This window comes from Chiroxiphia lanceolata, chromosome 20, assembly GCF_009829145.1.
Source record: "Chiroxiphia lanceolata isolate bChiLan1 chromosome 20, bChiLan1.pri, whole genome shotgun sequence".
Taxonomy (NCBI): Eukaryota; Metazoa; Chordata; class Aves; order Passeriformes; family Pipridae; genus Chiroxiphia; species Chiroxiphia lanceolata.
This window is the reverse complement of record NC_045656.1, coordinates 7,066,786-7,086,335: the sequence shown is the minus strand read 5'-3', so window position 1 is coordinate 7,086,335 and position 19,550 is coordinate 7,066,786. Positions and strand designations below refer to the sequence as shown.

The 19,550-nt window shown below is 58.7% G+C and overlaps 2 protein-coding genes across 4 annotated transcripts; one reads left to right on the top strand and one right to left on the bottom strand.

The window, feature by feature from the left end:
• Positions 1-3,462: 3,462 nt before the first annotated feature.
• Positions 3,463-14,903, bottom strand: NEK8 (NIMA related kinase 8). 3 transcript variants are annotated; one of them, XM_032707547.1, is made up of 15 exons: positions 14,746-14,903; positions 14,192-14,397; positions 12,974-13,206; positions 12,159-12,290; positions 11,766-11,974; positions 11,263-11,342; positions 10,545-10,726; positions 10,169-10,319; positions 9,006-9,082; positions 7,728-7,845; positions 7,286-7,436; positions 6,899-7,062; positions 6,535-6,693; positions 6,263-6,421; positions 3,463-4,617 (listed from the first exon to the last, which is right to left on the bottom strand). In XM_032707547.1, the coding sequence occupies exons 1-15, from the start codon at positions 14,886-14,888 to the stop codon at positions 4,589-4,591; spliced, it is 2,193 nt and encodes a 730-aa protein (XP_032563438.1). In that variant the 5' UTR covers positions 14,889-14,903; the 3' UTR covers positions 3,463-4,588. The 3 variants fall into 3 exon arrangements, with proteins under 3 accessions (XP_032563438.1, XP_032563440.1, XP_032563441.1); XM_032707549.1 differs by having other exon boundaries at positions 14,726-14,846; XM_032707550.1 differs by lacking the exon at positions 14,746-14,903 and adding an exon at positions 14,633-14,738.
• Positions 14,904-16,151: 1,248 nt separating this feature from the next.
• Positions 16,152-18,219, top strand: TLCD1 (TLC domain containing 1). Its single transcript, XM_032707554.1, has 4 exons — positions 16,152-16,383; positions 16,543-16,625; positions 16,952-17,034; positions 17,451-18,219. The coding sequence occupies exons 1-4, from the start codon at positions 16,187-16,189 to the stop codon at positions 17,844-17,846; spliced, it is 759 nt and encodes a 252-aa protein (XP_032563445.1). The 5' UTR covers positions 16,152-16,186; the 3' UTR covers positions 17,847-18,219.
• Positions 18,220-19,550: the final 1,331 nt, after the last annotated feature.

Sequence of the window (19,550 nt, the reverse complement as noted above, 5' to 3'; positions counted from 1 at the left end):
CTACTTGTGTCCAGCCATCACCCACAGCAGGATATGGAGGGGCTGCCCTGAGCCCCCCACTCTACAGGCACGGGGGGACACACAAGCTCCTGTGGCTTTGTCTTGCTGGGAGCTCATGCCCCAGGCTGCAGCCATCAGCAACCCTCCAGCCACAGTTTGTAACGGAGCAAGAGCCTGGAGGAGGGAGAATAAAAGCAAATCTGTCTAGCTCTAGCCCCCTCATCACTCTTTCAGAAATCAGAGCAGCATATGGGAGTATTTGCCCCTTTCCCCAGAGATGGAGCTGAGCAGATGACAGGCTGTGAGCATGTGTTAGTCCCACCAACGCTCACTCCAGCCAGCTTCCCATTAAGGGCAGCAGTTGCTCCAGACCCAAATGTTAGCAGTTTTCAATTAGCAAATGGCAGAGGAGAGGGATTCCTGGGGGACACACTGAGCAACTCGAGCTCTATCACTTGTCACTCAAGGAGCTCACGTTACCCTTCTCCCTGAGAGGCTCTGCTTAAAATAAAATCCTCCAGCAGCCCGAGGGGAAGCAGGCAGCCCGCCTGCTTGCTGCCAGAGCTGCCAAGGAGGGGATGGGGGGCTGATTTCTGTGGTTACCCTGGGGGATGGCAGGTTGTCCTGCCACAGCCTGAGCTGCAACGGGGTTTTAGCTCCCAAATATCAGGGAAGCTTGTGCTGGTGTACACTGAGCATGAACAGTCATGGCAGGGGATTTTCTGAGGGAGGTGAGTAGCTGGCAGCCTGCTTGGATGGTGGAGAACACTGAGCTAAACTTTAACCAGCTCCCAGCGAGCCTGGAAACCCAACATGTAAAAACAAGTGACGGTGGGCAACTATACAGGGAGCAGTGGGGTGCAGCAGGTACCTCGAGCTGGGGTTGAAGCGCTCCCCAGCCAGGTTTGCTCAGGGCTGTGACCCCCCAGGGGCAGGATCTACCAGCAGCCACATGGTCCAGCTGGTTCTGCCACTATGTGCCAGCATGCCCTGGAGCCAGGCTGCCTCCAACAAGAGATAGGCACTATCCCAGACACTGTCCCTGACGTACTGTGACCTGGCCCTGACTAAAAACTGTCCCTGGACACAGTTATGAGACAAGGTTCAGGCCAAAAGGACAAGGCCCTTGGCATCCCGGGGGGTGATGAAACTCCTGGTGTTTCCACCACCAAAGACAGGACACATCAGTCCTGTAAGCTTAGACAGCCTGTGCCTCCGATGACAGGCATGAAACAGCCGACTTTTATAATTATTTACTGCTTCTCTTTGATGTTTTTAAAATTATTCTTCCCTAACCTCACTGAAGAGCATCTCTGCTAATTAGCCAGGAGCTGACAAAGCCATCAGAAGGTGCTGGCTGTGCCAGCAGGGCGGCTGGGAGGTGTCAGACCCTGCAAACAAAGATCCCTCCTTTTCCCCTCTCCCTAAGGAAAGCCCTCCCCGCACTCAGCATCACAGCCAGGCATTTGTCTCACACAAAGGCGACACTCGGGGCAATTCCCTTTGTGGAGGCGATATGTTCCCTGTCCCCTATGATGGGTCACTCCTTGAACCCATCTGGGCTTGGAGAGGCCTCTTGTCCTCTTCCCCAGCCTCTCCCTGGCCTGCACTCCTGCTCCATCCCTCCTCCTTGTATTTAACTTAAACTGGAGGGACAGAAAACTGACGCTCTGGCTTCTAAAGAAGTTAAGGTGGAGTGTTTCGCCCCAGGGAAAGGAGTGGGGAGAGTCCTCTCCCTGCTTCTGGGGCCTCGTGCCCAGGGAGGGCGGGGGGGTAAGGGAGCAAGGCGGCTGGACAGACGGACGGCAGCCGCACCTTCTGCCAATTCTGCCAAGCCTCGTGGGAATGAGGATACGACCTCGACAGAGGTGCTGGAATCAAAACAAATCAGCTCCGGGATCAGCAGGCGGTTTGGGCTGTTTCCTGCTGACAGCAACAGCCCCAGGTCAGCAGGATCTTACTGGGAACGGGGACAGCTTTTCCCTGGGTGACAATGGCCAGAGGGGACCCGCACCAGGATGCACAAAAGGGGACAGGCAGCCTCATCCCACACCACCTCCCCTTCTTGCTCCCCTCTGGCTCTGCCTTCCTTAGCAGGAAGAGCCACAGGGACATGGCTGATCCAGCACCAGCTCCACAGAACACAGGAACAAAGCAAGGATAAAGGGAGAAGCCCTGAGACCTGCAGATTTCACCGGGAGCTTCTGCAGGGAAACAAAGCAGCAGACGTGAGGAATGCAACTGGCCTATTTGCCCAGGCTGCTCTCTGCCTCCGGCAGTGCGGACATGCCTCGGCTTGTCGTTTCAGGAGCTTTTGTTGCTCGGGGCTGGGGGCCTCTTTGTTTCCTTTACCCTTTCGCCAGGCTTGGTCACAGCCCGGTATTAAATTATTCAAATCATCTCGCTGGGCTTCACAGCTGAACTCCTGCAAGGAGCACAGGCTGTGAAATCCCGAGGGCTCCAGCCCTCGCTGTGAGCCCCCGGCCCAGCACAAAGCACACTGGTCCACACTGGTTTCCCTGCTCGGAGTAAAAGGTCCTGATATTTGAGCTGGTGACACCTCCAGTCCCAGCACTGCAATGCAAAGGTGTCATTAAGCCATAAAACAAACCACCTAACACTATCACATTGATGGGAACAGGGGGGCTGCACCCCTGGATCTGGCAGCCCAGATGGAGCAGGAAGAGCCTGGCTCCTGAAACAGGGACATTTTGGTGGCATCACTGACAAGACAAAGGATATCAGGCCTCTGTCCTGCCTGCTGCTGTCCCAGTAAGCCCTCAGCCCTGCCGAGGCTGTAGCAGGAGCACCAGCCCCTTCCTATGGGATGTGTTTGGATGCGGTGTGGGGTGAGGGGAGCTGTGAGAGCCCAGCTAAACACAGCCAAGAGAAATCTGTTGCTGTAGGAGCTGGTGCTGCTGCCAGCTCAACACAGGGAGGAGAGGTAGTGGCCCAGAGGGGCTTTGAGGCAATTTAACCCAGCCCTGTAATTACCCCAGTGCCCAGGTTGGTCTGGGAGGGGAGAACACCTTTCCCTCTGTCGACACCGGGCTGCAGGAGTCGTCCCTGTAACCTGCAGCACAAAGAAAGTGCCAAAGGACTGGCAGAGCCTTTGAATTCCAGTCAGCTTCCTGGGATAGCAGGGTGTAACCGCCTGAAAAGGCAGCTCCACAAGAAACAAAAACGGCAGGGAAAAACCCATGCACCCACCCTGCCAGGAGCCAAACAGGGAGGCTGTGTCTGCAGCCAGGGCTGCACACGCCTCTCCCGGCCGGACAGGACCTGCTCCCTTCCCCAGCTGGAGCCTGGAAGGCGAGGGAAGAAAGAGCAGGAGACCTGCAGAAATTCATTACCTTTCACATGACAGAGAGATCGGTTGGCTTTTACCAGAGCCCAGTGAGGTTTCCCTCATTGAAAACAGGAAAGAATCACAAAAAATAATTAGAGAGATTTCATCTCAGCCAGCTTATGAAAGCACCGACTTTATACACAACAGATTGGCAACAGCACAAAGATGGATGTGAAAGGCAAGAGCATTTGCAATGTCAGACAGATCAGAGACAGAAGCTCATCAAAAAATGGCCCAGGGCAGATGTAAGTTGAAAAAAGAAAGGAGGAGGGAAAAAAAATGGAAAGGAAACGACCCTTCTGGAGATAAAAAACGTGACTCCTGTCCATGACACACGGATGTGCCCCTCCTGCCCGCAGAAAGGACCCCTGGTGAAAACTCATCATCTCCCTGGAAAGATCTGGGTTAAAAAACTTCAAGTACAGACAATCACTCGCTGTGTTTTGCTCCTCAGCTGGGAGTCAGCGAGCTGGTCAGCGCCAGGACTGAGGGGCCTGAGGACAAATGTCAGCTCAAGAATCCTCCAGCGAGCTCCTGGGGCAGGGGAGGCTGTAAGTGGAAAGCTCCAAGTGGCATTTCGGGAGAGCGAGCAGGGCTGTGCCACACAGAGAGGCTGCTCACACCGGGCTCAGCCAGCTGAGCAGGCAGGACCCCCGAGAGTGTGCTGAGCAGCTCAACAAATGGGTGAAACGTTTTAAGGGGGGATGGGAAAGGACAGACTTCTCTAATTAGCAAAGAGGTTTGCATTTAGTCACCCAGCACAGCGCCTGGGGCCCTGACTCCAGACACTGCTGTGCAAAGGCTGACAGCTCTCCCAGACACGGAGCTGTCAGCCTGGGCTTTGTAACCAGAGACTGCTTCCACAGAGGAAAACAACCTCTGTGCTCCTCACCCTTCTACACAGGCACTTCCAGCAGGGAGAGGAAGAGTTGTGCTGTGACCCCCTGAAGGCAGCACTGGAGCTCTGGGGACATCCACCCCATGGCACATGCAGGGCAGCAGCTCTCAGGCACTGGAGGTTCACAGTTGATTCGATAAGTGAGACCAGCTCCGGTTCCGTGGGAACCATCGTTAAGAGCTCCCTGTTTCCAGACTGCTGCCTTTGGAGTGCAGCTGGGGAGCTCTGGAGCCTGGAGTGTGTCCGAGGCAGGCAGCAGGAAGAGGCCAGGCCATGCCAGTAGCTGTGGGAGCCCCAGCATGTGTACGACGAGGCTGGATGTGGTCCCTCTCAACTCACACTCACTGGGGAGGCGACTCCTCCATGGCAGCTGAAACATAAAGGGCAAAGACCAAGATTTAGCTATGAGCCCCACCTCAGTGAAGCTACAGGGAGCAGTCTCCTGCCTCACACAGGCCTGATACCCAACAGATGGACACCACAATTCCTGTCCCACTATCCCAGGAAGCCACTGCAAGGCCTCAGTAGTGGCACAAGTGAGGCAACACCCAGTACACAGAGCCCAAGCAGGAGGAAACGCAGTCTTTTGAGGCTTGTGCCCTCCTCTCCAGCACACCTGGCTTCTCCCAGTTATTCTGTGTTTGCAGTGGGATTGAGAGAAGGGCGCAGCAGTGGCTCATGATAAAGTGGGCAGCAGCCCAAGCCAGTCAAAAACGGTGTTGGCCCCATGGGAGGAACCTCCGAGTGGTGCAGAACGGCCGCCCCAAAGGTGGAGCGCGGCTCGCCTGTGCCAGCACCCTCTCCGGGCCAGATCACAGCCAGAGCTGACAGCAGCAATGACATCACATGTGTCAATGGATCTCGTGTTCTCTCTGGAGAAATTTCCAGGCAGACTGAGCTGTGTGAAAGCCCAAAGTCAGATCTCAGCTCTTTACAGAGCTCTTGCTGCTTTTTCCACGCTGGTTGCTGAGGGATGCTGGGGCAGGCGAGGCTGCTGCCCTCACACCACTGAGTTTGCACTTCCAGTACTGGGACAGGAGGGATGAGGTTTTGGACAGAGGGACAGCACTGGGGCTACACACTAAGTCCCTGCTCTTACAGTGCTGCAGGTGGGAGCCCACAAACCAGCTGCCACGGAGCGTGGGGTGACTCCGGCAGCGGAAGGGGAGAGCAGCCTGCAGCCTTCCTGTGGAGACAAAACCCTTTTACTCCCATGACAAATGCCCTACTTGTTCCCGAGCCTGGGGACTCAGCCATTCCCTCTCCCCTTCACGTGGCAGAGCACATCACATGAGAGCTCGGCACTTGCAGGGGAGGAATGGGAGCCAGGGCCGATTCCGCTGTGCCGGGGCAGTCAGCTGGGCCTCCTCCCCTCAGGGCTGTAATTAGCCTCCTTGAAGTGGGCTGGGACTGGAATCCCTCAGCCCAGGCTGAGGCCATAATCAACCCAGCAGAGGAGGAAGAAAGGCCCCTCCAGCAGTCTGGGCCAGGCTCCCATTGTACATCCAGGCAACGGAAGGGCAGGTCATGCCACGGGCACGTTTTAACCACGCAAAGATGCTGCCTTTGGCCCAAGCAGAGAGGAACCACAAAACCATTGCTATCTTTTCCAAACCACAATGGAAAGGCAGCAGCCAAAATGACGCCTCAAATCTCAGCTTCTATTTCAGCAGCATCAATTAGAGAGCTGCTCTTTTTGGATACTCGGTGGACCGCTGGCACGCCAGCTCCCCACCGGCCGCAGCTTGGCCAGCCCACCTGTCTGGGAGTGCACCAGACAGCCTCTGCCATCCCTTTACTCCCTTGGCCCAGTGGGAGTGGCAGCATCACAGAGATGCAGAGCAGAAAGGGTATTTTTAAGGGCTTGAAGTTATTTCTATTCATCTGCAGTTCGAGAGGGACTAGAATAACACAGAGCTTATGTGCCAGGGTTACTCGGTACATCTCCGATCACAAAGCATTGTGTCTGGCTGGGCCCTCATGGCAGGAATCACAGGAACAAAGCCTTTACTCACGCTTTACTGCCAGCAGCGTGTTCCCGTGGCAGCAGGCTACGGAGGTCACCAGGTATGGATGTGTCTCCTCCAGCTGCACCGGCCTCGGCACTCCCGTTTCCTCGTCCTTCCTGCCCAGGCGTCCCCTGGCTCCTTTCCCCCACGTGCACACCTCACCATCTGCAGAGGGACAGATACACCTTGCTGCACACCTGCATTGGCCACAGCATGGACTGCAGGCAGAGGGCAGCCAGGGCCTGCTGCAGCCCAGGACACAGGGGCTTCAGCCTCACCTGCTCCGATGGCCACAGTGAAGGCATCCCCACAAGCCACCACGGTGACCTTCATCGCCTGGAGCCCCACAACCAGGTGGGGCACGCGGCTGTTGCGGCAGGAGTTGGTGCCCAGCTGCCCATGCTGGTTGCTCCCAAAGGTGTAACAGTGGCCAGAGGCTACAACAGAGAGGAGAGACACAACTGGGTGTCACTCAGGGATGCACTGAAGCCCCCTCTTTGCTGTCTCCCATGCTGAGCCTCCAGCACTGGGTGTCTCTTGAGCCTCCATGAGGCCTCTGCCTACAGGAAGTGGAGGCAGGAGGAAGACAGGGAAAATGCAGGTGTCCTCCCCCCTCTCAGGGATCTGGGCACACACCCTCACCTGTGACTGCAGCCGAATGTGCTGTACCGATGTCAGCACACACAACGGGCTCTTGGTTCAAGGGGGCTGACTGGGCACACACAAACACTGTGGCCTCCTCCACCTGGTCCTCTGGGGAAGGCTCCTCTGCTGAGCTGATCCGGTCTAGGCCCAGCTTGTTACACCTGCACAAGGAAAAGCTCAGTTCAGAGCTGGCTGAATGCAGCCTGGCACAGACACCCTGGATACAAACCCTGCCCTGGCATAACCATACCACCAGCAGCACGATGCTGGGGGCAAAATCACATAGGAGCATCTTCTGGAGCTCCTTGCTCCCTCTTCCCAGGTAGGACAGATGGACAGGGCCAGGAAGGTGAAATGTGGAGCACAGACCCTCACCCCTCTTACCTGTTGCTCCCACAAGCAAGAATCTGGTTCTTCACTGTGAGGACCATGGAGGAATCGATGCCACAGATGACCCTCTGAGCCTCATGCTCTGGTGGGACTGTGACCTGCTGGGGGGAGTTGTGGCACTCCAGCGTACCCAGCCCAAGCCGACCTGGCAGGAGGAACAGAGCAGGGAACAGCTGATGGAACTACAAACTCAGCACAGCCCCACAAAGAACAGCATTGACACAGCTCAGCTGCTGTCAGAGCCCAGCCTGGCACTCAGAAAGCAGCAAAACCCAAAGCATGGAGGCCCTGGTATGTGGTGAAACAGCTGCAACTCTTCCACACCCACCTACCCTGGCACATCTGGAGGGGACTGTCGACAAGCAAGGCCAGCGAGGGGAGCAGGAACAGGCAATGGAAAGCACAAGCCCTGTTTTGCCAAACAGGCATCTCTTACCATTATCCCCCCTGCCCCAGGCAAACACTTCCCGTTCGTTGGAAACCGCCAGGACGTGAGATGCACCACAGGCCACCTGCACCATCTCGTAGCCCAGCAGGGCCTCCACAATCTTGGGCTGGCAGGGGAAAGAGCAGCAGCCGTCAGCCGAGACCTCCCAGCCTGCCCGGCTGCTCCCATCCCTCCCACCCGGCCCCCCCAGACTCAACACAGAGCTGGCAGCATCCCAGTTTTCATCCAACACAAACAACAGAGAAAATTTTTTTTTTTGTTCCAAACAGTCTTCAAAGGGTTTAGAGACTACGTGCGCACAGCACAGAAGATAACGCAAACATCTCTGGGGCGGAAGAAAGCAGCCAGCACGAGAGTTTGGAGAGGGAAGAGGTTCGGCAAGGGTTGGGATTTGCCCCCCTGCCCATGTGGGGAGTGCCAGGGGCTGTGAACGCCCGCTCCGAGCAGGCAGGGGCTTGGTGTAGGATGCGTTGGCTCAAAGGCTCTTGTGCAGAGGAGGTGTGAGTTAACGGCTCAGATTCATTAGGGTGTGGAGGGACCAAGATCTCCACATTTCACCCAGCCCCTGCTGTGACCTGCTGTTAGATCTGACACCTCACCGCTGTGAGCCTCATTCTCATTATCGTCCTCAAGTGAAAAGCACCATTTGTTGGGATCTGGCTGCTGCTTCCAACCGGTCTCCCCTCCCCAGCCATAAGCACTGAGCAGCTCAGCTCCGGACAGAGCAGGAACAAACGAGCCAGCTGACCACAGTGACAAATGGCACCAGTCCCCGGGCTCGGCTGGAAGCCATCGGCTGCTGCCACATCCGAGGGCAGGCGAGGAAGAAGCTTGAAGAGCAATGAGCCCTCAGCTCCAGTGCTCTGAGCCAATCGGAAACACACAGCTCTTCTTTAAATACTGGCTCTTTTGAAAAATAACTTTTCTCAGTGAACCTTGGCAGCTGCAGGCCAAGAGTGAAGCAGGCAGGTGTGTGATTGGAGGCAGGCTCCAAGCTGGGAGCCTGCCAACAGCAACCACAAGGCAGCTCTTGACTTCCCCCACGCTCAAAGGGATCATTGTGTAGGGGGGGGAGAGAAAGAGAGAAGCAGGTTGGGTCTTTTAAAACCCGCAGTGACAGGGAGAGGAGGGGGAGGGGGTCGGATGCCAGAGCATGCCTGGGATGTACATCCCTGGAGCTGGGATGAGCCCCGCTCACGTGGCACAGAAGTCACAATCCCTCCTCTCCCCTGGGGGAGCAGCAGGCCCAGCACCCTCACCACCAACCTGGCTCACATCCGTGAAGTTCCCGTGCCCCAAACAGCCATTGCTGCCGCTGCCGAAAGTCATGATTATCCCCCTGTCTGGAGCAGCAGAAAGAAGTCGTGTCAGTGGCACACGTGAGGCCCTGCAGGGCACACGTGAGGCCCTGAGAGGCGCACGCAGCCGAGGGGACGTGGCTCCCAGGACAGTGGCTCTGCTCGGCCCCACTCTGACTCATGACTTGCTGCAGGGGCCACAAGCCTTCAGTGAGCTTTTAGGGAGCAGCAGGAGCTTCCAGATAGCTGCAGCCTCTCTGTGCTGCAACAGCTCAACAAACAAACAGCAGTGATAAGAGAGTGCTGAGATAACACTGGTGCAGCTGTGTACGCAGGAGCTGTGAACCCCACAATCTGTCAAGGTGTTAAAGTCACAGAGGCACTCCCTGAGCAGTTGCCCTGCAGAGGGGTGGCAGGAAATGCCATGGAGAGGTAGGACAAACACATGCCCACAGTGTTTGCCAGTTGCATATCTGTAGTTTGCTGCCCTGACCCCCAGCAGAAGAACAAACAGAGCTTCCAAAGGACCACTGGGAGGGCTTTGCTCCACAAACACGGCCTTGGGCTGGTGTGTGTGCTCTCCTCCTACCCAGAACACCTCCTAGCCTGCTCTGAGGGGGCTTCAGATCCTGCCTTCTTGCTGCTTGAGGAGGACCAGCCCTGCAGCAGCTCACACTGACTCTTCACTGCAACACCACCTGCCTATGCCTGTGTTATGCTCACAGAGTATGTGACAGAAAGGCTGAGCTTCCCACACACTCCTCACGCTGTAGTCCCCACTGTACAGGTCACTTCTGGCTTCAGGTGACACCAATGCAGCCAGAACAAAAAACAGAGGAAATTTCATAGAATCATTTAGGTTGAAAATGACCCTTAGGATCATCAAGTTTAACTGTTTGAGGCCCTCCCCACCCCAGACAGACCTTTGGGGCTGAACTGACCAGTGTGGCATTATGCCTGCCATTTCTGACCCCCACCTGCTGTTACATGAGAGGCCACAAAGGCCTCCATGTCACCCCAGCTCAGTGCATCTCTTGTGTTCCTCTCTGAGCAGGCTCCCCAGGCAGTCCCTGCTGGCTTTGCAGAGGGATCTAGGGCTCAGGAAGGGGAAGGCAGGAGGCAGCAGCTCACCTGTGAGGCAGGCTGTGAAGAGATCACCGCAGGACACGTGTTTGATGGTCACTCCAGACTGGCCTTCCAGAAAGCGGGACACAAACTGAGGCTGGAGCTGCTCAGTGGATCCTGGGAGAGAAGGGCCTCCAGCAGCCCCCATTGGAGGAGCCTGATAGAGAGAAGCCATGTCAGCTGCTGTACCTCAGAGCAGCAAGAGCTGGGATGGGGAACTCAGATGGGAGCCTCTTCCCACCAACGTAGCAGTGCTATCCACACTCTGGATGGGATAGTGGTCCTGGAGAAGGTAGTGCCAGGGCAGAAATGTCTCCTCCTCAGAAATCACACATCCGAGGCCTCCACAGCCACTGCCTGCCCCAGGTTCCCTGTCACTCACCTCCCACAGGATGAGCCGCCCTGATTTGGTGACCCCGGCCTTCTGTGTCCTGCCAGCAGAGACCTGCACCACCTCGGTGTTCAGCATGGGCAGGCGGAGCGGGGTGGTGATCCCGCTGCCCCACGTGTAGATGGATGACAGTGGAGGTGGGATTCCTGTCCTGGCTGAACCACCTCGGACACCTGTGGGTCACACAGAAGTCACTAATGTGGATTCCTGACTCTGCTCCCACAGGAAAAGTGGGTGGGTCCCACAGCCAGTCTGGGTGCCAGCAAAGCTGCCTGCCAGCTGCCAGAGCCACACCAGTGCTTGTCCAAGGGGCTGCAGGGGAGCTCCCAGCCAGGGAACATGGGAACAGCTTCATGTATTTTATCCCAGAATTCAGGGAAGTGGTACCACAGCTCTAGCCTAATTGTTACCAGTGCCAGCTGCATCACCCTGCACTGGGACATCCCCCCTCAGCACCCCTGGCTGGTTCCCAGGCTTTTGCTGGGAACAGCAGGAACTTATTTCAAGGGTTCAAACCTAGAAGAGGCAGCTGGAGAAAGAACTCTGCTTGGTCCCCAGAGCTGAGGTGCCCGCGGGCTCCTCCTGGGCTCAGGGAAGGTGACATCTCTTAAATTCCTCTCTCCAGAAGTTTGAGTGCCTTTCTGACCTGCGCCATCCAAAGGAAAGCTTCTGAATGGAGCTGAATGGAACACACCATGCCAGGACTCACCTCTCGGTCTGGCACTGCTTGCCCGTCCCCCTGTCCGGCTGTGGGTCACTGTTGGCACTGGAGCCAAGGGCTTTTCAGGCCTGCCAAACCAAAACCCAGCCTTTAATGTCAGCTCAGCCCCAGAGGTCCTGCAGAGCCCTGGATCACAGGTCTGGGCAGAGCTACAGTATAAGCCATGGCTGAATAGCTCACAGCACTGCCTTGCTGGTGCGTTAAACCACCTGAGAAAAAGGAGTTGGCACCAGTTTGCTTCCCCCTGTGCTCACAACTCTCTGTTCAGTGTCACTGTGATGACAAGCCCACACCTGCCATGGCACCTGCCTGGCCCTGAGCCCCTGGGCCAGGCTCAGCCAGCAGCAGCTGCACACTGGGCAGCACAGGAGAGCTGTGGGACAGAGAAAACGCTCTCTTTGGAGCTTGTATCAGAGGCAGTGAGCTGGTCAGACATGCAGTGGGCTGTGGCAGCCCCTCCCAAGGGACACTAAAGCGGCAGTGCCACTTGCCTTCTCATTTTGACACTGCCCACGTCAGTGTAGAGGTTCAGGAGGGGCCGGATGCAGATGGCCTGGGCCATGATCTCGTTCAGCTGGGGCCGCTTGGAAGGATCCAGGTTCAGCATGCTGAGGATGAGCTGGCGCAGGTCGGGGCTGTATCTGTCTGATATTGGGGCAAACGTCCCACTCATGATCTTCAGCACTAAGGCAGGAAGGTTCTGGAGAGAAAATAAGAGACATACAGTGGCTGGGCAGTCAGGGGCGAGGCCGAGGAAGGAGGTCTCAGCACTGCCCTCTGCCTTCACACTTCCCAGCTCAGCGAGAAGTGATCCCAGTGTACATTTTCACCTCTGTGAGAGCCCACGGCTCCCTGTGCTACTGTATACACCACATGCCTCTTACCGCAGCTTCAAAAGCCCTCTTGAGGCTGGCGAGCTCGTACAGCACACAGCCCAGAGCCCAGATGTCACTCTTCTGGTTGTAAGGCTTCCCTTCACAGAGCTCTGGGGAGATGTAGCACGGAGTTCCCACCACCTAGGAGAGACAAAAAGGTTTACTGCAATGGTGTGAAACTGGGGCAGTGAGGTGGAAAGAGGAAGGGCTCAGTGTAGAGCCCAGTGCTCGGGCTGGCAGGAACACCACCACACAAAGCTCTGTGGAGCTGGGCTTTTGTTCCCTGGCATCAACAGCTGCCTGACAATCTCAGTGAGGATTTGCCTTTCCAGTGACACATACAGTGATTGCCTCTAATTTTGCTCCTATTCACTTGAGAGAATCAGAGCCCAGAGCACTGAGCATGATGCAAATGTCTGGTCAGATTAACCCAGGTGGGGAAAGACTCAAATGTCAAGCAGAGAGAGGAGATTAAGGCAAGGCAGGACGTCAGCACACAGGTAGGAGTGTAGTTGCCAAGGATGCGTCAGACAAGCCTGCAGACACCACCTCCACCACTGTTACAGCAGTGTCTGCCCTCACCAGTGGGCCCAGACACCCCATCCTCACCCAGCTTCGGGCAGGCAGGTCTTTCTCACCTCTCTGCAGCCCCCAGAGCCACAGCAAACTTGGGTGTGAAGACATCAGCCTGTACAAACTCCAAGGAACAAAGCAGCATTGCTTAGAGATGCTGCCAAAAGACTATTGTGAGCCAAGTCCCCCGCCAAGTCCCCCAGAGTCTCCAGCCTGGTGCCACAGGATAAAGTAGCTCTCCTGCCACTCACTGTGTAGGCTTTGCTCTTGCTGCTCAGGATTTTGGAGATGCCAAAGTCTCCGATCTTGACGATCATGCGGTGTTTGTCCAGGAGGATGTTCTGGGTCTTCAGGTCGCGGTGCAGGATTTGCTTGGTGTGCACGTGGTGCAGAGCCAGGAGGATCTGCACGAAAAAGTGCAGGATGGTGTCCTCATCCAGCAAGGAATTGCAGCGTTTGTGGATGAACTCCGCCAGTGTGCCCCCTGCAAGGAACAACAAAGGGCTGTGGGCAAGGGGGGCTGCACAGGGCAGCACAAGCCTGGCCTAAAATCAGGGGGGATTTAGCCATGGCATCCTAACGAGCCAAGCATGTGGGAAAAACACATCCTGGTGGGACACACAGCGTGTCCTCCAACGCTCCCGGACAATGGCAGCACAGCTGGTGGGACAAAGAAACAGCCTGAGAGAAGTTACTGTTGACACATTATCAAAAGCAGCAGGAAAAGAAACACTAAAATTACAGCTCTTGGAGGAGGACATAAACCTCGATGGCAGAACAAGATCAGCCTGTTCTGCAGAGGAGAATTCTTGCAGTCCAAGAGGCCACGTGGCACAGAGAGGCCCCTGTTGGGAAGGGGAGGTCCAGATTCAGGGCTCACACACAGCTTTTAACAAACCCACATGCAAATGTTGATTTCATCTGGAATTCCACAGCAAATCTCCTTGGGAATCACAGAGCTGCGGGACCAAACAGAGCTGACACAGGGAAATGTACCTGAAACCTGAGCCAGAGGCAGATGGTAGCACGCTGATCAGGGACAAAGGTGTTTGAAATGTCCTTGTTTTGGATATGATTAGCAGGTGTAAGGCTAACAAAATGGCTGAGGTTGGAAAGGACTTCGGGAGGTTGCTGGTCCAGTCCCCTGCTCAAGCAGGAACACTGACAGCTGGTTGTTCAGGACCAGGACCTCTCTTTTGTGCATCTCCAAGAATGGGGACTCCACAACCTCTGGGCAACCTCTACCAGTGTTGGGTCAGTTGGCTCACTGTCAACCTGGTGTCCACCAGGACCCCCCAGAAGCTTTTCTACAAAACTGTCTGCTCAACAGGGACATGCTTGCACTCTCTGGGAGTCCAAAGCACAGGGTCTTTACAAGGTGCACAACATGCAGCAGCTCGACTCAAGGAGAGCTGAGTGCTTGGCATCTCCTGGACCTGCCACAGGCACTGGGAGAGGTCAGGGCGCACCTGGGGCATATTCCATGGCGATCATGAGTGCCTTGTCCTCCAGGAAGTTCTCGTAGTACTCGATGACGTTGGGGTGGCTGAGCAGCTTGAGAACCTGGCACTCGTTCTGCGCCGCCAGCCGCTCGTCCTTGCTCATCTGCTCCACCGGGATCTGTTTCAGGATCACCAGCTTCTGGTCGGCCTTGCGCAGGCACAGGTGCACGATGCTGCAGGGGCGGAGATGGGGCCTCAGTGCAAGGACAGGGGACAAAACACAGGGCCTGGCCACCACCCTGGGGTGACACAGGGCCTCTGCAATCCCCCCGCCCCGGGGTGTCACACACCCTCTGCCACGTCTCCAGGGTGTCCCACACCCTCTGTCGTGTCCCCCCGCGTGTTACATACCCCGTGAGGTGCCCCCCCGGGTGCCACACCCCGGCTGACCCCCGCATGGACAAGCACCGCCCCGTCCTGGAAGTGAGGGCTGTGGCCTCCTACCCCGCGGTACAAACGCCTGGAGACCCCTATATCGCTCACCCCCGGCGCCCCCCTCACCCGAAAGCCCCTCTCCCCACCACCCGGATCCGCTCGTATTTCTCCATCCCTGGGCCCGACTCCTCCCGTCTCCATGGAAACACTTCCGCGCCGCTACGGCGGCCGCGGCCGGACAAACCCCGTCGCGTGTGTGAGGCCTGGGAGGGGGCTCCCAGGGAGGCATGGCGGGTAACGCCACCGCACCGCGGATTTGGGGACCCCCTGGTTGGGTGGGCACCCCAGTGCCGCGGGGAGCCTTGGGCAACACCCAGGGAGAGGGGCTTGAGGAGCGCTGGGCTGCCCGCCCCCGGTCTGGGGGGTGCCAGGAGGACCCCCCCGCACCCCTAGAGAGTGGCGGTGCCCTCGGCAGACTCCGGGCCCCAGTCTGGGGGGGGCATCCATGGCGGGGGCTGTGCTGCTGCAGAGCCAGCACGGGACCCCTCTGTCCCCCCCAAACCGGCATGAGACCTCCAGGACCACGACCATCCCTGGGGCGGCCGTGATGGCGGGTATAGAGCGCGGAAGGGGGTCCTGCCCTGCTCCCGAGGGTGGGTGCCCGTGCACTGGAATGGGGACAGAGACAGAGGTGGCACTGCCACGTGGCCATGCTGCCATCTAGCGACAGCCAGCCCAGCTCACCGGGGCCAGCCAGCGCCCAGTGCCCTGCACCGGGGGGGAGTGATGGGGCAGGACCCCCACTCAGCAACCAGCCACGCCCTGGGCCCACAGAGCTGGCCTCACCCTGCTGCCACGCTGGTACTAGGGGGCACCTGTGTGTCCCCCTACCTAGGGTCTCCCTGTCCGGGTTCTATGTCTTCAGGTGAGCGATTGTGGGTGCTCCCACTACTTTTCCAGGGCACGATGGTTTCCTCCCCCCGCACCACGTGCTGCAGCTACCGGGGACAGCCACACCGTGACCGGGACACGCGCACACATGGTGCCCAGAGGAGACAGATGTGGCGGGGCCCACGCCAGCTGTGCAGCACTTGGGACAGATGCGCAGGGCGCAGCACAGATGTGCGGCAACATCTGCCACCCACACGCTGCACCCCCCCCAACCCTCCCGCGCTGCCCGGGACAGGCGGGCAGTGCCCTGGCACACCCACGCGTTCTCTGCCTCGCACACGCGTGCAGGAACACGCAGCGCACAGCAGGAACGAGTCCAGCGCCCCTCGCAAACACCTGCGATCCCCGCACAGGTGACACACCTGGCGGCATATGTGACACACCTGGCAGCCACGCGCGCCAGCAACCAAATGTAGGGCGTGGCCAGTGGAGGGAGGCGTGGCCAGTGGGGGAGGCGTGGCCAGCTCGCTCCCGCCCCTCAGCGCGCGAGGGGAGAGAGAGGGCGCGTCCAATGGGAGGGGCGGCCTGCAGCCGCCGGGGGCGTGGCCACAGGGGGCGGGTGTGTGTGTAGGGGGCGTGTCCCGCCCGGCCCCCCGCCCCTCCCGCCGCGGCCGCGCGCCGCCGGCACTGGGCGCGATGGGCCCGGGCGGGCGGGCTGCCTCGGCGGCGCTGGTGGGCGGCAGCGTGGCGATCTTCGGGGCGCTGCGCCGCCTGGCCCTGGCCCTGCCCCGGCCCGCCGCCGTGAGGAGCCGCCCCGGCCGCGTTTGGCGCTGGAGGAACCTCCTGGTGTCTTTCGCGCACTCCGTGCTGGCCGGGCTGTGGGCCCTCTTCAGGTACCGGGCGCCGCGCGCGGGGAGGGTGGGCACGGCGCGCCCCGTGGGAGCGCGACCCCCGGCGGTGCCCCCAGGGGAGGGGATAGTGGGTCCTCTGCCCCGCCGTGTCCCTCATCCCGGCGCCCAGGCTGATCCCCTTCCTTCCCTTCTCACCACCAGCCTCTGGCACTCCCCGGAGCTGCTCTCGGACATCCAGGACGGTTACAGCGTCTCAGGGCACCTGCTGGTCTGCTTCTCCTCAGGTAAGGACCCAAGCAGGGCAATGGCCGCAGCCACCCCACTGGGCTCTGCCCTCTCCCTGCTCAGCCTCGCCCGGCATGCAGGCTCGGGACGAGCCCCCGGCTCAAGGGCTGGGCAGCTCTCCGTGCCTCCTGCCTGAATCACAAGCGTGGGGCCCGCAGGCTGCCAACCCCCTGGGGAACAGCCGCGTCTCCGTGCCCAGGCGGGTGGGAGGTGCTTCTGACACCTGGAGCACAATCACACCACTCTCCTCTTTGCTGCTCCTCCTTACCACAGCGGGTCATGGTGCACAAGCCAGACCCCCTCAATGCTCTCCTTCATCCCACAGGCTACTTCATCCATGACACCCTTGACATCATCTTCAACCATCAGTCCCGCTCGTCCTGGGAGTACCTGGTGCACCATGCCATGGTGAGTACAGCCAGCATGGGGGGGCTATGCACCGCGGGGCTCAGCCCACCCAGGTTTCCTATGCTATGGCCGGGCAAGCCAGAGCCCTTCCCTCTGCCTCGCCCTGGCTGCCAGGTAGGCTCTGCATCAACAAGGCAAGGGCGCCTGGCGGGGCAGGATACATGCCAGCATCAGCTCCAAGTGCCAGGAGCCAGACAGGCTGCTGTGCCGGGAGAGGGAAGAGGCTGGAGTCTCGTCCCAGCTCCCCAGCCCAGGGAGGTGTAACTGGTCTTGGAGGATCTGGCTCTCCAGGCTGGTTTTCCCTGGGGGGCTGCTGGGATCTCTGGCTGGGGGGAAGAGCACTGCATGTGCCCAGACCCTGGTGGGGAAGAACTCGCCTCTGCCAGGGCTGACCCTGCTCTGTGTGTGTGTCCCAGGCCATCTCTGCCTTCGTCTCACTCATCATCACAGGCCGCTTCCTGGTGGCAGCGGTGCTGCTGCTGCTGGTGGAGGTGAGCAACATCTTCCTCACCGTCCGCATGCTGCTGAAGATGAGCAACGTGCCTTCCCCGGCACTCTACGAGGCCAACAAGTACATCAACCTGGTGATGTACTTCGCCTTCCGCCTGGCGCCCCAGGCTTACCTCACCTGGTACTTCCTCCGCTACGTGGAGGTGCAGGGCCAGGGTGCCTTCCTCACTGCCAACCTCCTGCTGCTCGATGCCATGATCCTCATGTACTTCTCCCGCCTCCTCCGCTCCGATTTTTTCCCCTCCCTGCGCAAGGGCTCTGCGGGGAGAGATGTGGACGGTGAGAAGTTTCTGATAGACTGAGATGTGTGCACCGAGGGGGAACCTGGGCTCCAGCTCCCGGAGGTTTTTGGGCTCTCCAAACCTGCTCTGATGTGCCTTAGGGCTCGCTCCCAGGCCCCAGGCCCTGCCTTCACCTGCTCTGCTGCCTAAAAGCACTTCCCTGCTGGACCAGCCCGACAGCTTCGCCAAGCCATGGGGATGCTGCCAAAGCCAGGGGCATGGCCGATGGAGAAGCAGCCCAAGCCAGTTTCCTCATGGGCAGCTGGAAGGCCAGGGGTGGCTGCACTTGACAGCTGATGGCCTGGGAGGGTTGTGAGGGAAGGGATGAGTCCCTCCCGTGGTGATGTTGGGTGTTATGTGCATTAAAATCAGTCTGTTAACTGCTGCCGCAGCACACCTGGGCTGGCTCTTCTGTGGGGCAGAGCAGGCCAGGGACTCCCTGGGGGGACAGGGCTGTGGGAAAGGACATGCCCCATTCCCAGCAGAGGGCTGGCAGTCCTCAGGGGCAAAGACGGCACATTTCTGCAGTCCTCTATTCTAGGGACCCTCCAGGGATGAACTCCAGCCCCCGTGGGTCCTACCAGCCCAGCTGAGCCTTAAACAGAAAGACCCCATCCCTCTCATGGATGGTTCCCCTCCTCTTCCTTACTCCAGAGACCCAGGGCTGTGCAGGGAAGAGCTGAAGGGAGCCAGGAGAGGTACCAAGCCTTGTGGCGGCAAGGAGCCTGTCTGGGCTGCGTGACTCACCCGGCAGCCACGTGAAGTGGAGCTGGCATGGAAAAGCCGTCTGAGGCCATGGGCTCTTCCTGGAAGACTGCTGCATGCTCGCATCCCCCCAGAGCAATCTTCACCAGCACAGCGCAGCTGCAGCCCCGTGAGTGTGCTGAGCCCTCTCCTGCAGCCACAGGACCAGGATGGCTCCAGCAGCTCCCCCAGAAGAGTGGGAAGAGAGGAGAGGGTTCAGCTCCCCAGGGGAGTGGGGCCAGAACTGGCCCAGCCGGTCCTGTGGAGCACGGGAGCATCAGGGAGGCAAATCCTGGTGACGAGACAGCTCCAGGATCGCACTGGATCGGCATTAGCAGTGGGGGTTAGAGGGACTCCTGTCCAGCCCCTGCTCCAGGCAGGATCTGTCCCACACACCCCCTCACCAGCCCAGCTGAGGCAGACAGGCGCTGTGGCTGAAATAAGCTGGTGAAGGGGAAGCAGTGGGGGAATCACCCTTCCCTCCAGAGAGCTGGGAGACACCTCACAGGATCAGGATCCTGCTGGGACTCCCTGGTGTGTACTGGCACGGTGGCAGGGGGTGTGTGCCAGGAACAGCCTGGCAGCTGGGACAGGGACATGATACCCAGGACTCTGTGTGGGCAGGGACCTCTGCCAGCTCTAAATCCACTGCCTCGTTCCCTCCTTGCTCAAAGCAGGAGCTCAGCAGCCCTGGCAGGGCACAGCCTTACGCTCGGCAGCATATCCTGACAGCTATGTGTCTTCCAGCTGCAGCTTAAGCCCTGTGGCCTCTCTGCACCAATTCCATCTGCAAATACCCTGCAGTCAAGCCCAGATCTTAGTTTCCCCTCACCCTGATTGCTGCCCCTTTCCCCTTGGCTCTCCACATGGAGCAGACACAGCCCTGCCCCAGCAGTTTACAGGCTCAGATGACCAGCCCACGCTTCCACTGTCCTTAAAGCAGTGTGGAAGGGCCAGGCATGACAGTTTCCCAAAGCAGGG

Coding starts and splice junctions, on each gene's coding strand:
- TLCD1 (XM_032707554.1), top strand. CDS start 16,187: ATGGGCCCGGGCGGGCGGGCTGCCTCGGCGGCGCTGGTGGGCGGCAGC. Junction 16,384..16,542: donor GGGCTGTGGGCCCTCTTCAG/GTACCGGGCGCC, acceptor TCTCACCACCAG/CCTCTGGCACTCCCCGGAGC. Junction 17,035..17,450: donor ACCTGGTGCACCATGCCATG/GTGAGTACAGCC, acceptor TGTGTGTCCCAG/GCCATCTCTGCCTTCGTCTC.
- NEK8 (XM_032707547.1), bottom strand. CDS start 14,888: ATGCCTCCCTGGGAGCCCCCTCCCAGGCCTCACACACGCGACGGGGTT. Junction 10,727..11,262: donor AAGCAGTGCCAGACCGAGAG/GTGAGTCCTGGC, acceptor TGTGACCCACAG/GTGTCCGAGGTGGTTCAGCC. Junction 10,320..10,544: donor GGCGGCTCATCCTGTGGGAG/GTGAGTGACAGG, acceptor TCTCTCTATCAG/GCTCCTCCAATGGGGGCTGC.